Source organism: Haliotis rufescens, unplaced genomic scaffold (genome assembly GCF_023055435.1).
Source record: "Haliotis rufescens isolate VD_foot unplaced genomic scaffold, xgHalRufe1.0.p SCAF_4, whole genome shotgun sequence".
Lineage (NCBI taxonomy): Eukaryota > Metazoa > Mollusca > Gastropoda > Lepetellida > Haliotidae > Haliotis > Haliotis rufescens.
Window position 1 is genome coordinate 34,830,811 of NW_025964112.1, and position 21,298 is coordinate 34,852,108.

Below are 21,298 nucleotides of genomic sequence, written 5' to 3' on the forward strand. Positions count from 1 at the left end.
GAGGATCCTTGTTAATTTCTGTGAAGCAATGGTTTGTCTGTCCGGGATTCATTTCTTGGAGACTACGTCTCCTAGGTCTAGTGGTAGTGCGTCTGCCCGAAGAGCAGAAGGTCGTGGGTTCGATACCCGACCGCGTCAAACCAAAAAACGTTAACAGATGGTACTTGTTGTTACCCTGCCTGGCTCTCGACAATAATGGGCTAAAACAAGGACTGGTCGGCTCGGAGTCAGTATACTGTGTCTGAGTGGAGGTATTCATGATAAAATGCAGCACGGTATCTCAGTGGCCTTGCACTATAAAATCGGACAATATTAATGAGTGCAATAATTTTGAGCGCGGCGTTCAACCCCATTTCACCTCATCTCACCGTTACTTGCTAACTGCGGCGTAAAACAACAATAACATGCTTGCCATTAGGTGATTAATAAATTGCTCAAGTGAAGCTTGGAAGAATTCTTGTGAATATTTACTTTAGTATATATAATACCGTTGTGAATACGCCCAAATAAGGTTTTAAGTCAGCAAAGGTGTTTTTTTTCTAATCCGAGCCCTCTAAAATCGAACAAGGCACTCCTGAACTAACGGTTTTCAAACTGTCTCGAAATGTTAACGAAGGCATTTAAGAAACATCCTATTGTGTTTCAGGTATTGGAAGAGACCGCAAATAAGGGAAAACTACTTTGAACAACAAGTACTAACCAAGGACATCCAAAGGAGTGAAAAATTAGCTCAATATCACAACCATGCCTATACAAGAGCTCCACACAGCGTTTACGAGGCGTACGAGGACGTCGAACCATACGGAGAAAATCAAATCCCGCGCTTGAGCGATTACTGTGACAAACTTCCGTCCAATTACAGGCCAGGGACGAGAATGTAAGATCCATTTGTGTCGCCGACATCAGAAAAGAAAGGGGATGTCACTTTTCGGATCTTATAAAGAACTCTATTATCGATTTTCATTTTCCAAGTTAATATTCCAACGCCGTTGACGTTCACTGGGTGGACCTAAAAGTAGCTCATCTGTTGGAGGCCAACCACGCATATCTCACATAAAACAGATGAAGTTGTTTTATTTTGGTAATTTGTAAAATAGTGTGATAAATATAAATATAATTACGTTTATGTTTACCATAACAGTAAGGCATCAGCACATCTTACACTACGCTGCCGAGGCCAGAAAACGAAGGAGTTCATAATTATATTTCAGACTTGAGAGTTCATCACTATTTACATAAGATCAATTTATGCTTAAAATCTCGTTTTGCAAAGCTAACTAACTAATATTCTTAAATTCCCTTTCTCTTCAGAACAGATGCATTGAATACTAAGTATTTGAAATTATATTTTTTTAATTCACAAGAATTATTCCGATACGGAATGTATGGTTTCATAGATTGACCAGTCCTCTTACGATACGTAACAAATCACGTGCTGAGATATACCAAGTACATGTAGTATTTATTAACAAGAACGTTTCAAAAAATATTTTTCTTTTAATTCTGCAATCTCTAATAGGGAATGAAAAGAATGAAATGTCACCATATCTTGTGTAAAACAAGCAACAAGTTGCAAGAAACTTTCAATGTATTTCAATTTTAATTTTAAAAAAAATCGATATCATTATACTTTGAATCTTCCCAACAAGTGAAGAATATTTTGGATTAAGTGCTTCGTGAACACCTGGTCTCGTCTCCATTTCAAGTGCTTCATTGACGCAAGCTAATGATATACATTGAAGTCAGAATCGTACAATGGACTCGTTTTTATTTTAACGATCACAATATGAACTATGTGAACATAATCACAGTTACATTAAAGCGTAATACTGTGGATACTGTAGCATGGTCAAGAGGTCTGTTAGCGATCAGTCAGAGACCAGTCCCATTCAACGACTCTCTGATGTCTCCCGTTGTGATATTTTATCGAAGTTTTCTTGAAACGGCGAAATCCCACTCCCTCTTTTTGTCCTTGTGATGACCTACGTCATACACCTTGGAAAGGTAATCAATTATTTTTGGCAAATTAACGTACAGGTATAGATAGATACATGTCATTGTCGAACAGAAGCATGATATATCCTAGTCAACCTCCGATAATTGTATATCGTATTTGTGGAATACAGAAGTAATTCTTCTAATTCTGTTATATGATCTCTACAATGCTCATGTTAGTGGTATTAATTTGATGGCTATTAAGGGAACAAGCCCACATGATACACATGAAACAAGAGTTGACCTTTCAGATAAATGAGGTATCTGCCATAAAATGAAACAGGTCACGTCAGAATGCTGTTCAGATGTCCTACACCAGGAAACAGGCAGTAGATTCGAACCACATCAAAATTTCATTTCCTCATAAAAGAGGTCAGTAACTGTGATTCATGAAGGTATTCTTGCGTTCGCCAAAGGCAAGACTGTTTTGTGAAAATGCCTCTAACTGCTACTTCGTTTACAATAATATGCCAACCTCTTCGATGACATGAGCTGGTATGTGGCCTTTGTTACAGTAACACTGCACTTGAGTTGGAATAAGCAAGGGCAAGAGTATCATATATTACCAGAGGTAATGCTTAGAAAATTGTTTTCCGATCCCATAATTCATCAATTAACTTTCCAATTAAGGTTGAGATTAGTTATCGATCACCTAATCAGGTGAATACTTCGTAAGATACTCAATTTGAAAGTGTTTGTAAAATCACCTCTTCTCGGAAGAATTTATGGTTGCAATACTTGTAGGTTACTTGTATAATTATATCATTTTGTACTTATACCCCATGTGTATATATAGCATATGACACATAAACATTAGACCACAATACGTTTTGAAGAGGCGGGTACCTATAAGGGAACGCGTGGACAGTTAAAAGCTCGCCAAGTGTTGCCAATTCAAGTATTGATATATGTCAGTTTTCAATCATATTGACATATCCGATAACTCTGATTTCAACTATTTGGATAGGTTTTCTTCATTTGACATTTGAGGAAAACTGAAAACGGGACTTATAATACCTCGTTCTTTGAAACTGAAAACAATAGAAAAGTGAATATGTATCAATGAGCGAGAAAACAAATTAAGAAAGACGTTTCACTGCAACGATTTGTGTTCTTGTTCATAATACTGAGCAGATGGTGCGTGAGTTGTGTGGTATCTTGGATCATTTTTCGGTGGTAGGGAATCCCGAAGTAACCCACGTCGTGGACGCTTGCAACGTTGTTGAAACTCACGATGAGTCCACAAGATCATAATTATTTACGTTACATAGATGACGTCATATGTTGCCCTGGCAACTTAACTGAACTCCATAACTCATGAAAACCTTTTGTAACACGTTTTGAAGTCAAGTGTGAAGTCGAAAAATACTTACGGCTTCCAGTGAAACTAAGTGGTCTTGCGATTGCGTCAAGCCGGTCGATGCTAAGGGCTACGAGTGCGTACGTTGATGCGTAAGTGACCACGCCCATGAAGTACCTCACCAGCTTACACCCAACAAGACCAGCATGCCAGTCGATTGTCGTCTTCCATATCATGTCTGTGAACACATTCACGAGTCCCGCCGACAAATCTGAAAAAAAAGTAATGAGAACAGTGAGAGAGTAACACTGGACTCGACGTCTTCCATGACGGCGTGTCAGATTAATGTGAGAGAAAACCCGAAATGATGCAGCTCTCAGACGTTTACCATTTTGGACAAACCCATCAGCACGGATATGGTGCTGACAAAGCATATTCGGACCCCACGATCATAGGTTTCGGACATGCTCAAGGAAACTTTTCTCCGTGAAATGCATTGATGAAAATACAATCATTTATAAAAGAAGACAATGTTATGTTTTATTTTGTCTTCACGACATGTACGAAGACAATTGAAAGGTAACTGTGGCATTCAGCAACACGAGAACTACAGGGTAACAGGAATGATGTTCTCAAAAGGCACTTTATGCCTTCGTTTTGTTAAAGACTATATATACTGAACCAAATTAAAAACTTCACAATCCTAAAATTTTAACATTTTGACCAGTTATCATTGTGGGCCCTTATTGTGTATTTAAACTGTAATGGCCACGTATTGTCTTCAGATAACACCCGTTTTTGTGCAGGTGAATCGATCAAAATCATTGTGCACAGCACTATAGTGGCAAAAAAGGTTTTTCACGTGCAACTGGTCACGTGGCCATAATACCGCACGTGTTTTCAGCCATACTTGTCAGCAGTCATTAACAAAAAAAGAAAAACACAAGAAAACAAAAGTCTTTACGGCCATTTGTCATGCCACGCCTTTCAAATGTGCAACGTGAACGTGCCATCGGCATGTAGCAGACGGGAACGTCCGTAGCTGAATTACAGACGCGTCTACAGCAAACGGGTATCACCGCTGATCGCCCTCGGCCAGGTCGACCACGTGTGACGTCACATGCAGAGGATCGTCAGATTGTCTTACGTCACCTCCGTAACCGATTATTGACGGCTACATCAACCAGAAATGAACTGTTTAGGGGTAGACTGAATGCGCAAACTGTTCGAAACTGCTGAGAACTGCTCACCTTCAAGCACGACGGCCATACTGCGGGCCGATTCTGACTCAAATACACAGACGTCAACGTCAATTTTTGGCACAGCGACACTTACGATGGACTCAGAGGAATTGGAATCAAGTCGTCTTCAGTGATGAATCCCGATTTAATCTTCGATTTGCTGATGGTAGGACGAGGGTGTGGAGGCGCCGTCAAGAACGTTACGCCCAGTGTTGTGTACAGGAAGTTGATAGATTTCGAGGCGGAAGTGTCATGGTGTGGGGTGCTTTCTGTGGCAATGCACGTTCCAGGCTTCTTGTCATCCGTGGAAACCTCAACGCTGCTGCTTACCGCGACCAGGTGCTGGCACCAGAACTTCTGCCTTTTATGGCAGCACATGGACCCGGTTTGATCTTCCAACACGACAATGCCAGACCCCACACAGCAATTTTGACAAGGAATTTCCTTCAGAATGCGGGAGTCAACGTCATGGACTGGCCGTCAAGGTCTCCCTACCTCAATCCCATCGAACACGTCTGGGATGCTCTTGGCAGAAGTCTGCGCACTCTCCAGAACCAACAACAGAATTTGCAAGATCCTGGCACCATTTTGCAGCAACAATTGCGTCGTCTTCCCAACCATGTGTTCACAAGCATCACAAGGTCCATGCGGAGGCGTTGTGTGGCAGTTGTCAACGCACATGGTGGCCATACACTCTACTGAACTTGTGTGCCATCAGATTCTCGTGCTTGGGACTTATGATTTAAACTGTTGATGTTATTACCGAATACCGTAGGTGCTTGGAACAAATTATGGTTACCACCGTTAATTAAAAGTTTTTAGCATAGTTCATGTGTCCTGTATTTTGAAAAGATTTAACATACAACATTACGAAACATGGCAGAATACACGAGCTCACTGATGCTACCCTGGAAACGAGTCCCCAGCCATAGCTGGTTCCGACAGTAATTGCTGAATAAACAACATTTTGTAAAACATGTTGCGGACTGCTTGCATGTGTCTGCTTTCAAAGTCGACTATAATCCCGTGCAAACATGGGCCGACATGTTCAATATTTTTTCATGCAATTCTAGTAATTAAGAGACAAGGCGCCTTTTCATACACACCTCCCATTTAACTGTCAATTGTCATTGAAATAACGGACCGTTAACGTGGTTTCAGAGTGCATCGTAATCTAACGATTTTAGAAATTCAATTATCTTTCCTTCAAATGATTCAACAGATATAAAAGAAATCTCATGTAAATTCATGAATAATTTTTTGAGGGGTCGTTTAAGATAAATATGGCTACAGTGTTGTCCATAACTTACGATCTCTTTGCACAAACCGATCTTAGTCCCATCCTTTGATATTGACTAAGATGATCGACTTGTGATGCAGAGCCCAGATATATTATTATGTGTAAAATGCTGTAGCCTTATTCATCGAAAACGGTATCAGTTTAATAACTAATTCAAATGGACACGCAGTCAAATTTAATGAACAAAATAAATCGAAATAATTTTATATATTTCAACATATATTATATTCATTATTATTATAAGCTATAATAGGTTATGTCCAAGTTTGTCATGTTCATAAGTATGTACATGGGTAATCATACTACTAGAATTATGCCCTTGTGTGGAAGGCGGTGGGATAGCTTAGTGGTTAACCGTTCGCTCGTCGTGTCGAAAGCCTGGGTTCCATTCTCCACATGTATACGACATAAGTTGTAGGAGTATCACTCAGGGTACAGGTGGTTTTATGCGTACCGCGTTAGGTTTTATATCACGAACCAGGCATTGTAAAAGAATTAAAATAAGTTCAAAATTGATACAAAACAGCTGTTCGATTAAGCTGAGGTTAACTTGTGCTATGTCACGTGACTTTCACTGACTCGGAAAAATCATTCAGCTTTTTGTTTCGAAGCGGGGTATAAGGGATTTATTCCCCCGCTGAGAAATGTATTGCCCTCCAATACATAGTAATTTATCACGATCACGTGGACCAATCAGATCCCATCATTCTGACTTGGAGGCATGATAATGTGCGTCCATATCTATTGCAAAAAACGGCGAAAAGCCCAACTCACTCACTCACTTAATCGCCTTGGGTATACCGGATCACAGTAGGCCCCAAATAGTCCATGACTAAGAAATCGGGCGAAGAAACTCCTTAACATTTACACTACATGGGACTAAAAATGAATCACTGGTTTGTCTGGTCCTGACACTTGATGACTGCGGCCAAAAAACAAGCTCAATACAATATGCGAACTATGTACATCGTTACACCACAAACGACACATATCACACACATCCTATTTCATTTTAACTCTAAGAATCATAAACATGTTGAAACCAAACTAATGCTTTTATTTGAGACTTCCAGAATGTAGAAAATGATACATTGATACTGGGTTATATAAAGTGAATTATCTCATCCCAATAACCAATGAATGTGACATTAAGTCAAATTAAAAAGGAATAAGCTTAATTCGCCAAAACAGCAATTTTTTTGTTTTGAATAGCATTTGATGGTGAGCAGTTGATCTGCGGCAAGCCTCCGTTGCCTTTGCCCAAACACTCCATGATATGAATAAAGATTGATGGATGGGTCGATCTTAGGTTTGCATACTGAGTAGCAAGATATTGAGATTGTTGTAAGAAAACACTATCAACAAAACCGTTTCTTCATCTTTGTAGGGCCTATTCATCAATGTCATTATTGTCAAACTGACAAAAATCTAAGATAAATATGATAGGAAAAGGCAATGAGTGTTGTTTGAATATGTTCTACTGTTTTCCAACAATTTCACCCAGAACATATTGATTTGTGTGCATTAGTATTATTAAACTCGACAAGATTCTATTGGATGGAATAAATTAACAGTGGCATAGGGAGAGTTGGCTTTGTAATTGATGCCCAATGTTCCAGTCTTTTCAGTGTCAATATTTATTTATCCTCCGTAATGCATGTTTTATTGTCTGGTAATTCTCATTATACACTATTACTAATAATCTGTGTCAGCTTTCCTCAGATCCGCGCAGGTGTCGTTGTTTGTGTAAACCTAAACATATTGTACGTTATCTGTCATTTATTTTGTCATCAAGGAAGTTACGTTGATCCGAACATAACCTTGGATTAATGATGGCGCCTGCACAGGCCCATTGTAAAATTACTTCCAGAAAACTGCTCTTCACTAAATCTCAAAACAGTTGGAGTTCATACTGTATCAATACAGAACGTCCAGAAACTGCTGCCTTGGAAGCGTCGAGAATAATTTAGTTTTCCGAAAGTTGATAACAGTAAACAAGTGAAGTTCTTCATAGCAAAGATCTAAAACACCGGGAGGGTAAATGAAAAACAACGCTAGAGAATAACCAGCTTCAACTATCCGCTGAAACTGATTTCATTTCGTTTAACATGCAAAATAACTGTGAACATAATATGAATGAGTAAGTCAGTAAATATGTATACGTCCATAGTTAGGATATAACTTCTGATAATTAAGAGGTACATGAGGTGAATCTATGTTATGTACTGGACACCCGATCCATGAAGTTCCGGGTTACAATGGGCCTTCAGCAACCCATGCTTGCCGTGAGAGGCAAATATGCTTGTCGTAAGAGGCGACTAACGGAATCGGGTTGTCAGGCGCGCTGATTTGGATGATGCATGTCATCGCATCCTAATTGCGTGGACCGATGCTCATGATATCAATCACTGGATTCTCTAATTCCAGACTTGATTACTTACAGACCGCCGTCATATAGCTGGAATATTGCTGAGTGCGAATTAAACGACAAACAGACATGACAGGAAAAAGTGGCATCAAGGTTACTAAGATAAGACTTTGTGTACTATAAAAAGTATACATGATCTACCTCGCAAACATATGTGTATGGAAAGCTGTTTACAGTGAAGATTTGTAACAGATGTGTCCATTGTTAGTATGACTGATAGCCCGAGTGTAGTCAATTTGCTGGGTCTCTTGAGAATATTGCCGTTACACCACGGCGCGTCAGCTACATATGGCTTTGTATACGGTTACCACTTCAGTAAAACCGAAACGAGTTTGGTGCTTATAAAGTAGATGCTGGCACCGCTAAGGGAAGCGACTCTGTACAGACGATTTCCGTGCCTTTGGCAGCTGGGCCGACTGTGCCCTCTTCATAATCTGATAGACAGACTGATAAATATAAACCTTGACACGTTCAAACTTTACTGATAGTTTTGCAGCCAATTTGACATTAACGTGTGCATACATTATACTTCAGGTCTTTTGAGGATTACAAATAGACGTTGATTTATAGTCACAACTGCGTGATATATCTTTCTGTTACACATAAAATCCATTTTTTGACAAACTATTTTTCTTCTTAAATCCCTGGCGTCAAGAGCTGAATCCGCTGCTTTCAAGCACGCCATCTACAGTGGTCATTAAGGACCTTGGATGTTATCCAGTTGATGTATTGTGACCGCAGAGTGTGAAGGAGTGCTTGTGATGCATGCAAGAACGTTAGGTATTGTGAAAAGGTGAGGTGAGGTCAGGTGAATTGGGGTTTAACGTCGCGTTCAAGATTATTGCACTTATATAACGACGTACATGCACGTGTGTGTGTGTGTGTGTGTGTGTGTGTGTGTGTGTGTGTGTGTGTGTGTGTGTGTGTGTGTGTGTGTGTGTGTGTGTGAGTGTGTGTGTGTGTGTGTGTGTGTGTGTGTGTGTGTGTGTGTGTGTTAGGGCTGCAACGATACAATAAGGTCACGATACGATACGTATCTCGATACGCATTGATATAAAAGCATGTCAAGATTGAACCTTTCATGATTTTGGAACAGTTAAAATTATTTTATAATAACAAGACTACTGAAGTTGTTCAGCTTCAAAGTGGAACTTTCTCTAACTTTCCTTCAAAACAATTCAAAGTTCAAACACCAGAACATAATTAATGTACTCCACCAGTGATATAACTTCAAAGAATTTTTTATGCAATGGTCGAAGAAATTGTATCTGAAATGATTTTTTTATCAGGAATAATATATTCCAATATCGTGTTACCTTAGTTGCAGCTTTTACTATATATATATATTTAAAATTATAAGAACCACAAGTGTAGCATTTTGGTACTGGTGATTGCTGTGCAGTATATTTTTACGTATGGAACAATTTGACCAGTCACCCTAGGGACTTCCCGTGCTACATGTATTTCGATTGCGAAAACGTTATGTTGACACATATTAGCCAAATTGCCACAAATATGACTTTTAACGAGGCAAAGTATGGCATTTTTAATATATGTATCCATTCTCTAGCAACTAAAGTTCGTTTCAATGCGTCAAAAGCGGTAATCTGACCATGGTTGCTGTATCTCTTCACATACGGTTTCACATAACCTAATGAAAACAATATTAAATGAAATTTTGAATAAAATTAATAAAATATATTGCAAACACAAGTCCAGATATACAATGAACACGTTTTAATAAAAAGATAGTATAATAATGGCATTTTTATCGGATTTGCTGACTGGTATTTTCGGTGTTATGTGCTTGCGGTGATCAGCTGATAATGTTTTATGAGATGGGTGAAAACATCTGTCGGTGTAAAACCTGAGCTTATTAAAATGTAAGTACGTTTTGGGGAGCCATGCGTTAGAGCGCGCTATAACAAAGTTAGCGGTTTATTGAATGGCACAATAGCGAGGAAACGCTGTACTTGAGATCTGTGTTCCGTATCGTGGCGTATCGATAAATGGGCCCACGTTTATCGTATATCGTATCGTGGGTCAAGTATCGCGATGCATCGGAATATCGGTGTATCGTTTCACCCTTAGTGTGTGTGTGTGTGTGCGTGCGTGCGTGCGTGCCTGTGTGGTGTGGTGTGATGTGGTGTGGTGTGGTGTGGTGTGGTGTGGTGTGGTGTGGTGTGGTGCCACAGTTTAGCATGAAAACCCCACTCAGACATAGTATACGGACTCCGAGCCGACCAGTCCTTGTTTTAGCCCCTTAATGCCGACGTTTACCACTTTGGTGTTACCCTCCAGGTTATGGTGCTTACAGACAAAGGTCCATAATTGAAACAAATCAAACCATTATCAGCGGTTCCTTGACGGTTAAGGGAGGCAACCGAGAACTGTAGCGCTACAGACAATTGGACCACTCGTTACAGGTGTAGGTAATGTGTTTCAACTGACGCGACCTTAAAATGATGTACAACATACAGCAATTAATTGAATTCAGTCACGAGTGTTAGGGAACTGATGAAATAGACTCTTTAATTCATACGTAACAATGTTTATGTGAAGAAACATTGTCTCCTATATCTTAAACCATGTCCTGAAACTTGACACAACGTCAACAATGATATGCCTGTAGTAAATCAACTATGCCCTAGAACGCGTGAAATCAGTATTACAAATGTGCTCTATGTGGACATACATTAACTACGTTATTTTGAACCATATTGATACGAAATGTTAATATCTACAGTACTAGTATGTAAATAAGGTTCAACTGTGCAAAACACAATGTTTGTCTTGCACGCCCATGCAAGTACAGTCAACTACGGTTATAACGAACTCGAAAGGACCACTAATTTTAGTTCGTAATAACCGCAGTTCGTTATAAGCATATAAACAGCATTTATACAACAAATGGTCGGGACTAAAATAAGTTCGTTATATCGGTCAGTTCGTTATAAGCGTGTACGTTATAACCGTAGTTTACTGTACTGAAAGGTGTTACCTAAACGCCAAAGGTTTCGCAAATGAAGATATGGCTTCACAATAATCCAGCTTAACCATCTTGTGCAGGAAATTTAAAGCCACAAAACCCTTTCCATAATGATAAAAAAAATATCTGCTAAAAGCAGATTCCATTGTATGATTCCAGCCTATCATAACTTAACCATCTTGTACATGAAAAAAACTTTTATCTCATTATCTTTGAGGGGGATCAAAGAAGGTCAGCAGATATCACCGGGACATGTAGCTATCTCCAAGGCCAGCCCTCAAGGTTGTATGATAGCAATTTCTGATATCTTCTAGATTGGGAATATCGTTTTGACCTGAACCTCCATTGAGAGAGGTTTCTCTTTGTTGGATGCAATTATGACAGGAACCTTGTGTTGAAAAGGACCTAATCCTCATGTCAAAGCGTGAGTGAGTGAGTAAGGGGAGACAGGGGACACCAGAAAAGGGCTTCACACATTGTACCCATGTCGGTAATCGAACCCGGGTCTTCGATGTGACAAGCAAACGCTTTAACCACTAGGCTACCCGACCGCCCCTCATGTCAAAGACGTTCTTGCACTAATTCATTCTTGTTTTGTCTCCATATGTGGGTTAATTTTCATTTGCGTTTACTGAAAATCATACATATGACACAACGTCTGTTGAGACATTTCCAATGAAAAATGAACAAGCTCATAAACAGCGACAACATGATGTTATGATAATGTGCTATATCTATATTATTATTGCTACAATGTGTCATTAACGTAATGTTAGAGTACTTAGATACATTGCACTGTAATGCAACGCTCATTTTAACACGCTTAATTAACGTGAGTTTCTGAATTTCTGAAGGCACCAGGGAGACACAAAGGCAAGAATGGATATTGGGATAGAAAGTAGTCACGGCTTTTGGTATGTCCATTTCTGTGTATATTGCTCTCCTCGTTTGAGAGGAATACTGTACAGGAGCGTAATACACAAATGTGTCTCGTATTAAATAAAACTAGGTTCGGAAGGTGTTTTAGTTTCAATGGTTGTGTGGAAGAGTGAGTGAGTGAGTGAGTGAGTGAGTGAGTGAGTATGGTTTTACGCCGCTTTTAGCAATATTCTCCAATACTCTCCTGCGGGGGACACCAGAAATGCTTGTGTGAAAGACATAACGCTAATTGTGCGGAGGGCGTCGTAACTTTAAACTGCAGTCGATGGCAGGGAGTTTCTGTGTGACTTTGAATTGTGATTAGAGTTATCTGACCCTGGTTGTATATACAACCTGGTTGCTGGTCAAAAAGTTCTAAACCTAACAAACAAAATCAACAATTGTGAAAGTGTTTTTAATTTTATTTTTCAACATAATATCCCTGATTTTCAATACACTTCCCTTATCAATAGTGACGTCAATTCCAGTCAGGAACAGGTTTTCTGAAGCTACCCTTAAAAATAAAAACATTCACGGCAGCTTTGTGGTCATCGTTGTCGTCATAGCCCTTTCCATGAAGGTGTTATTTCAGTTCAGGAAGCTACGGGCCAGGTCTGGTGAGTATAAAGGGCGAGGAAGCTCTTCGAACCCACGTTGTCGGACAGCAGCCTTTGCAAGTCAAGAGATGTTAGAAGAGGCACTGTCATGAAGGAGGGGAACTCCAGCAGTCAGCATTCCTCGCCGTTTTTCTTTGATAGAATCTCTCAGCCGATGTAGAAAATCAACATAGTAGGGACCGGTAATCGTCTTTTGACTTTCTGAGCAATCCTTAAGGATCACACCCTTTGCATCCCAGGATACAGTGGTCATAACTTTCTTCACTGATCTTGAAGATTTGAATTTCTTTGGTGCCAGAGAACTGGAATGGTCCCACTCGATGGATTGACGTTTTGACTCGGGATCATAGTGGTAAACCCATGTTTCATCACCCGTTACTAATCTCTTTTTGAATTGACGAAATCCTCCTCAACTTGCTCTATATTTTCTCTGGTCATTTCAGTTCTTTTCTCTTTAAGAACAGAACTTAGAAAATTTGGCACCCAACGAGCAGATTTCTTATTCATCTGTAAATTTTCATGGATAATAGTTTCAATGGATCCATGGCTTAGACCTGTGTCTTCCTCAAGTTCAGCAATAGTAACACGTCAATCTGACAGTATAAGTTTTTCTTCTTTATTGAATCTTCATTGATGGAAGTTGAGGGACGTCCAGACCTAGGGTCTTCATCAAGGTTTTTTCTCTTAGCCTTAAACGCAGCTGCCCAACGTTTAACAGTGGAATACATAAGGCACCTATCCCCATACACTTGTGACATGCGGTCATAAATGTTTTCGAGAGTACTTTTCTCTAAAGTCAAAAACTCGTTTCTTTTAGATTTATGTGTACATTTGGACCCCTGTCACATGCAACTGGCTGTCACTAATATACAAACGGCCTCAACAGACCAAATACCCTTGCAATGAACTACTCAAACAATGTACAACATTCACTGGTTCGCTTTGTTATGGCCCATAGTTGATCCTTTTGACCAGCCCTCATATAAACATGGGTTTTTGATCGTTTGAGAAGTTTCTGGATGTGAAGGCCTATAGAAGGCAGCGATTTGAGACCTTATTAACCTGACTTGTTTCCAATCTACTTGCTAATTGCGTCTTGGATACTTATTTAGAAATACCAAATTCCTGTCATCTTCCAATACTATCCTGGATTCAAGCAAGGAGACAGGCCAATCAACAGTGACAATGTTCTGAACTCTCGCAAGTACACTTTCATTAATTCTGCGGTTTGTAACTTGTTGTTTATGCCACGTATTTAACCCATCGTGTTGCCTTTTGTATTGCAAACCTGACAATGCGTGTTTCAATATAATTGTTTGATTGTTCATTGATCTTGTGTGGATATTTACAGATTTCACAAGATAGTTCTGGGTGACCCTCTGTGTTTCAATATGGAAATCACCTCGAAACAACATTTTACGTAAATATACTGATCAAGCCATTTCCGTTTCTTACATAAACCATTTGTACAGGTGACAGGTCGTGACCTAATCCCAGCTTAATCCTATCAGTCCTATATCTCATGGGCCATTACTGGATGCGATCCCAATCCTGTACTTTACAGCCGACTGTCTCAGTGATCAGAATGCAATTATCAACATCGATATGAACAGCTGTCAGTATGTCGATAAGGACCCAGATAAATTAACGCAGCCACTAATGTCAAATCATGCAATACAGACTCCACAAATAGCCACAAATATTGCCTGATAATCTTCTCATGTGATTAATGTCATTTAGGTGTCTCAGCACCTATGTATTGGTCGGTGGTAAAGAATTATACTAAAAAGCATATGCACCTTTCATACGCTTGTAGGTCAGCTGGTAGGCCACTTTTCAGTTGGATTAGAATGTTATTCTGTCGAATTTTATTCTGATACCACCAACAACTGTATGTTGTGACGGTTACAATCGTCATCTAAGACAGACAGACACATTGAGTGTATCGCTGGAGAGAGAGATAGAGAAAGATAGAGAGAGAGAGAAGAGAAGAGGACGCATAAAGTGTGTACGTATGCGAGGGAGAGACAGAAGAGCTGTGGTAGAGAGGGACAGAGATACCGACATACAAAAAATGAAACTGACATATTTCTGGTATAGTACGATTGTTTTAAATTACCTGCAATAGCTAAGTTGAGAATGAAGAAGTTCATCCTGGATCGTCTGTTCTTGGTCAGCGTGATGGTCAGGATGACCATGCTGTTGCCGACAATGATGAATATGAAAAGGACACACAGGAAGCTGATCTGTTCGGTCTGAAAAACAAAACAACACATGGACTAACACTGAAATGTTTGGAAGCAAACGAAGCTCAGATGTTTTTTCTCCTTTGAAACACAGAGAAGGCCTGGGGACCGTGCAGTTGTAACTGGGGAGTTGCTCCTGTATCACAAGGTGCAAAAAAGGGCTATGAGTAGAGAATCATACTGATATTGCGTCTGAAAATGTTCGTTATATAATACAGGGCCTTGAAAATCCTATCGAACTTAACGAAATTTATAGTTTGCAAATCTGAAATATTTCTGATGTGATGTGAAGAATATTAACTCACTGAACTCAAATCGATATCCATGAAACCCTTTAATCATTTAACATCTGTAAGTTATATACCGTGGTTCGAAATCTATATATACAAATTATATTGCATCAAATCTAATTTGTACTTTTCAATTGAAAATGAAATGTGAGCCAATGTGCCTACGTCAGTAGGGACTTTCATTGCACTGAATGTCTGGAGGAAACTGAATTGGTTGTGTGGAAGACATTGCATTGGTTGTGTGGGGGAACTTGCAATGGTTGTGTGGAAGACACAACGCTGAGTGTGTGGAGGAAATTTAAATTGGTTGTGTGGAGTTCATTGCATAGGTTATTTGGAGGAAATTGTAATAGTTGTGTGGAGGACATAACGCTTGTTGTGCGGGGGGCGTCGTATTGTTTGTGTGTAAGACGTTGTATTAGTTGTGTGGAGGACGTCGCATTGTTTGTGTGTAAGACGTTGTATTAGTTGTGTGGAGGACGTCGCATTGTTTGTGTGTAAGACGTTGTATTAGTTGTGCGGAGAACGTCGCATTGTTTGTGTGTAAGACGTTGTATTAGTTGTGTGGAGGACGTCGCTTTGTTTGTGTGTAAGACGTTGTATTAGTTGTGTGGAGGACGTCGCATTGTTTGTGTGTAAGACGTTGTATTAGTTGTGTGGAGGACGTCGCATTGTTTGTGTGTAAGACGTTGTATTAGTTGTGTGGAGGACGTCGCATTGTTTGTGTGTAAGACGTTGTATTAGTTGTGTGGAGAACGTCGCATTGTTTGTGTGTAAGACGTTGTATTAGTTGTGCGGAGGACGTCGCATTGTTTGTGTGTAAGACGTTGTATTAGTTGTGTGGAGGACATAACGCTTGTTGTGCGGGGGGCGTCGTATTGTTTGTGTGTAAGACGTTCTATTAGGTTTGTGGAGAACGTCGCATTGTTTGTGTGTAAGACGTTGTATTAGTTGTGCGGAGGACGTCGCATTGTTTGTGTGTAAGACGTTGTATTAGTTGTGTGGAGGACGTCGCATTGTTTGTGTGTAAGACGTTGTATTAGTTGTGTGGAGGACGTCGCATTGTTTGTGTGTAAGACGTTGTATTAGTTGTGTGGAGAACGTCGCATTGTTTGTGTGTAAGACGTTGTATTAGTGTGTGGAGAACGTCGCATTGTTTGTGTGTAAGACGTTGTATTAGTTGTGCGGAGGGCGTCGCATTGTTTGTGTGTAAGACGTTGTATTAGTTGTGCGGAGGGCGTCGCATTGTTTGTGTGTAAGACGTTGTATTAGTTGTGTGGAGGACGTCGCATTGTTTGTGTGTAAGACGTTGTATTAGTTGTGTGGAGAACGTCGCATTGTTTGTGTGTAAGACGTTGTATTAGTTGTGTGGAGAACGTCGCATTGTTTGTGTGTAAGACGTTGTATTAGTTGTGCGGAGGGCGTCGCATTGTTTGTGTGTAAGACGTTGTATTAGTTGTGTGGAGAACGTCGCATTGTTTGTGTGTAAGACGTTGTATTAGTTGTGCGGAGGGCGTCGCATTGTTTGTGTGTAAGACGTTGTATTAGTTGTGCGGAGGGCGTCGCATTGTTTGTGTGTAAGACGTTGTATTAGTTGTGTGGAGGACGTCGCATTATTTGTGTGTAAGACGTTGTATTAGTTGTGTGGAGGACGTCGCATTGTTTGTGTGTAAGACGTTGTATTAGTTGTGTGGAGGACGTCGTATTGTTTGTGTGTAAGACGTTGTATTAGTTGTGTGGAGAACGTCGCATTGTTTGTGTGTAAGACGTTGTATTAGTTGTGTGGAGGACGTCGCATTGTTTGTGTGTAAGACGTTGTATTAGTTGTGTGGAGGACATAACGCTTGTTGTGCGGGGGGCGTCGTATTGTTTGTGTGTAAGACGTTGTATTAGTTGTGTGGAGGACGTCGCATTGTTTGTGTGTAAGACGTTGTATTAGTTGTGTGGAGAACGTCGCATTGTTTGTGTGTAAGACGTTGTATTAGTTGTGCTGAGAACGTCGCATTGTTTGTGTGTAAGACGTTGTATTAGTTGTGTGGAGGACGTCGCATTGTTTGTGTGTAAGACGTTGTATTAGTGTGTGGAGAACGTCGCATTGTTTGTGTGTAAGACGTTGTATTAGTGTGTGGAGAACGTCGCATTGTTTGTGTGTAAGACGTTGTATTAGTTGTGCGGAGGGCGTCGCATTGTTTGTGTGTAAGACGTTGTATTAGTTGTGTGGAGGACGTCGCATTATTTGTGTGTAAGACGTTGTATTAGTTGTGTGGAGGACGTCGCTTTGTTTGTGTGTAAGACGTTGTATTAGTTGTGTGGAGGACCTCGCTTTGTTTGTGTGTAAGACGTTGTATTAGTTGTGCGGAGGGCGTCGCATTGTTTGTGTGTAAGACGTTGTATTAGTTGTGTGGAGGACGTTGCATTGGTTGTGTGGACGAATCCGGCACTTTTATGTAAATCATCATGTTTTATTTTACTATCCCCTTAATATTGTATTCTTTTGACAAGCAGTATTTTAGGGTGCTCATGAAATCAATAGTCCATCAATACATAATACTGATTGGATAATGCACAGTAACTTTATTGAGTGTCATTGCAATGGTCCCTTCTCTCTGACACGTTAAAAGGAACCACATAGATTTTGTCACTGACAAAAGCTATATCTCCTTGCTTCATGCAAAGTCTAATAACTGTGCAGATATTGAAGTTGCAACTAACTCTGAGCGTCAGCTAGCCAGATATACGATACAGTCTGACATTATTCATGAATTAGCTAAAGCCGCCCCTACAATCAACACAAGAACGTTCAAATGTAGTCCTTGCTAACTTTAGATCAGTATTATAAATTACAATTTTATGTAAATGTTTTGGTACGTAGCTCTTCGATTTACATTCGCGATTAAGTTCTGTACCTTGTAAACCTGAAGTACTGACAGTGTACATTACATATGCATGCGTGAATGTACAGCAACAGGTTGAATACCAATATGAAATTGTGCACATTTAATTCACTATGTAGATTTGGAATAGAGAGTATTTCCTTTGCAATTTCCGCTGACACATGGTTAGATAATACCTGTTTATGCTTGTTCAATAGTGAACGAGTAAGTTTTTATGCCACTTTTAGCAATATTCCAGCATTATCACGGCGTGGGGCACCAGAAATGAGCCTAGCGTATGTGGGGAATCGATCCAGCACTTAAGGCAGAACGAGTTGACACTTTAACCACGAGGCTTAACCACCTCCCCACCTGCAGATATCTGAGGGCTTAAACAAGTATATTGAAAAATGATTCAATAGTCAACATTAATTGTTATGATTTGATTAACGCTGAACTCGACAACACTTCCGTTACTTGACGGCGGCAACGATCCACGACGTCGGGATAGAACATACGTATTCATATATATAAGCACTGACTTATCTATCGTGAACGTTAAAATAGATCCGATACACATATACTTTTCTTGACATGGATCCTTTATGTGTCTGAGCAGGATAATCCACGTTCAATAATGTTCAGATCAAATTGAAAGTTATGAGTGGAAAATGAAGAAATAAATCTTGTTTTTCATACACTTATCGTTAAAGTTATATTTCACTCAAGTCAAATATATTCAATAGATTCTCACAGCTGTCAAAATATTTCAACTGAACGTGAACTTTATCATTTATTCTGACAGAAATATTTATTGCAGGAACAGATATACAACCTTCTGACGTTCTGGTGCTCAGTTAATATTCGCTGTAAATACAAAAGAAGCACAGAGGAAGGATCTTATATCACATAAAAAAATATTGAGGGAGCCAGTGGGGATTCCGGTTAAAAATATGGGCCCCAAGCAACCCATGTTTGTCGCACGAGCCGACTAAATGGATCGGGTAGTCAGGCTCAGTGACTTATTTGACTTCATATCATCGTACCTCAACTGCGTGAAACGATGTTCATGATGTCAATCACTGGATCACCTGGCCGAGGCCAGATTATATACAGACCGCCGTCATGTGGCTGTACTATTGCTGAGTGCGGGTTGAACAACAAACAACACAGCCCCGCAGGCTTGGTTGGTTGGTTGGTTTGTTGTTTAATGCCGCACTCAGCAATATTCCAGCTACATGTCGGTGATCTGTAAATAATCGACTCTGGACCAGACAATCCAGTGATTAATATCATGAGCATCGCTCCACACAATTGGAATCGATGACATGACCACCCGATCCCTTTAGCCGCCTCTTACGGATACCCCGGATCTTCACGGGTCCAGCCCCGCAGGCAGGAGGATGAGCAGAAATAAGAACAAGTTACCGTTGTCTCATGTACAATAAGTAGTCTTATAGTTGGAGGTTACTAGACATGACTGGACAAAGTCTTTTGAGCGATAGTTGAAACAATACTTATTTTGAATTGGATCCACGCATGTCAGAGCGTTTTCAATAACCGTCCCTCAGACATTTGACCATCCAGAAATGTAGAGCTCGTTGAAAAACTTAAAAAAATAAATAAACATCCTTATATGATGTCATGAAGACATCGCGCCATGCATATGCATATGAATATGAATCAATTTTGAAAATGGACTTTGAATATCCTCCATGTGTAGATGAAGAAAAGAAGAATAGAACAACTTATGCTGAAAACAAATTTAGTAAAATACCAAGAATACATCATGGAAGGGATAAGCTGCTTTCAAATGCGTTAGTCCTTGGTCAAAGGCGATTACGGCCATTAAGTCTAGACAAAACCTCAGACATAACATCTATTTACATTAACTTGATGTAATGAGAAATAGTCTGAAAGTGTCGGGTACTAATCCCCGTTGTAGCACACAACGACGGTGCCTCGCACAACGTATATAGCGTGTGAGTTAGGAAACTGTCTTGGTTTGATAGAAAATTAATGACGTCCCTATCGGTTTACAATGGACCATGGGTTTGTCATAAAATAAAACAAGGTAGCAGTAAAAGCATTGAAGAGACGAAATAGGCCTGCCAAAAGCAATAAATGACTGAAATGACAGGATGCATATTTGTTCCACAGCACTGGTTGATATATTTAGACATAATATGAAAAGGATGAGAAATACCCTTCCTACTTTAAATGTACACGCGAGAAGAAAGTGAATGTCATGCAATTTCAACATCTTGTAACATGAATACGTGCGAATACGAATCGCATACGTATATCTTGCTCCCTACTGAGATGGGAACTTATGTCATGAGCAGTAATCTAGGGATTCTCGCCAGACTGGTTCGTGTTGTATTTGCTCTGCGAAACCTTTTTAAGAAGGGTAGCTATGAATTCCACATCATACAACCATACTTTCCATAAGTATTCAATTAAAAAATGCAAATCTGAATCTGGATATTCTCTACCATGCACATAAGTTTTTTTATTGCTGATGCCTATGCTTTAAGTCAATATCTTAAGGTTCAAAACGAACAAACTGCCAAAGTAAAATGTTAACAATATATGATGAGTGAGTGAGTTGGGTTTGACGCCGCTTTTAACATTATTCCAGTTAAATAAAGGCGTGTCAGCTTAATGGGGGAGGAAAGCTCGAAGTGATGCAGGTCTCAGACGTTTACCGCTTCGGTGAATCCCACGAGCACGGGTATGGTGCTGACAAACGTAGAAACAAAATCGGGGCAAACCGGGATTCGAACCAACAATTATAGGTTTCCGGGTGCCCTAGGGATGCAACTCTGCACAGCGAATCGCGGCGCCTTAGCTGACTTGGCCACCCGTGCCCCCCGATGAGTGATGAGGCTTAATCTGGCTTAATTTGCAGGCGTGTCCTTGAGCTGTGGGTGATATAGAGTTGCTTAAAAACACAAGCAAGAAAGTTCCCGATGTAAAAGCGATCGATTCTTCCAAGAAGATGAAGGATTTTCAGATATCTGCAGTGTAGCTCATTCACTTGAACGAACACCGTGATTCATAATGCATGCATCGGACAAATGTAATTTATGTTGGCATGT

At 40.0% G+C, this 21,298-nt stretch overlaps 1 protein-coding gene across 2 annotated transcripts in view; it reads right to left on the reverse strand.

Annotated features, from left to right (window-relative positions):
* Positions 1-21,298, reverse strand: part of LOC124149860 (cardioacceleratory peptide receptor-like) — a 112,396-nt gene that overhangs the window by 43,786 nt on the left and 47,312 nt on the right. For both annotated transcript variants that reach the window (XM_048382532.1, XM_048382533.1), the window contains 2 exons: positions 14,908-15,043; positions 3,369-3,566 (listed from right to left, as the gene is read on the reverse strand). In XM_048382532.1, coding sequence (XP_048238489.1) covers positions 3,369-3,566; positions 14,908-15,043 — 334 coding nt within the window. The remainder of the gene's footprint in view (positions 1-3,368; positions 3,567-14,907; positions 15,044-21,298) is intronic.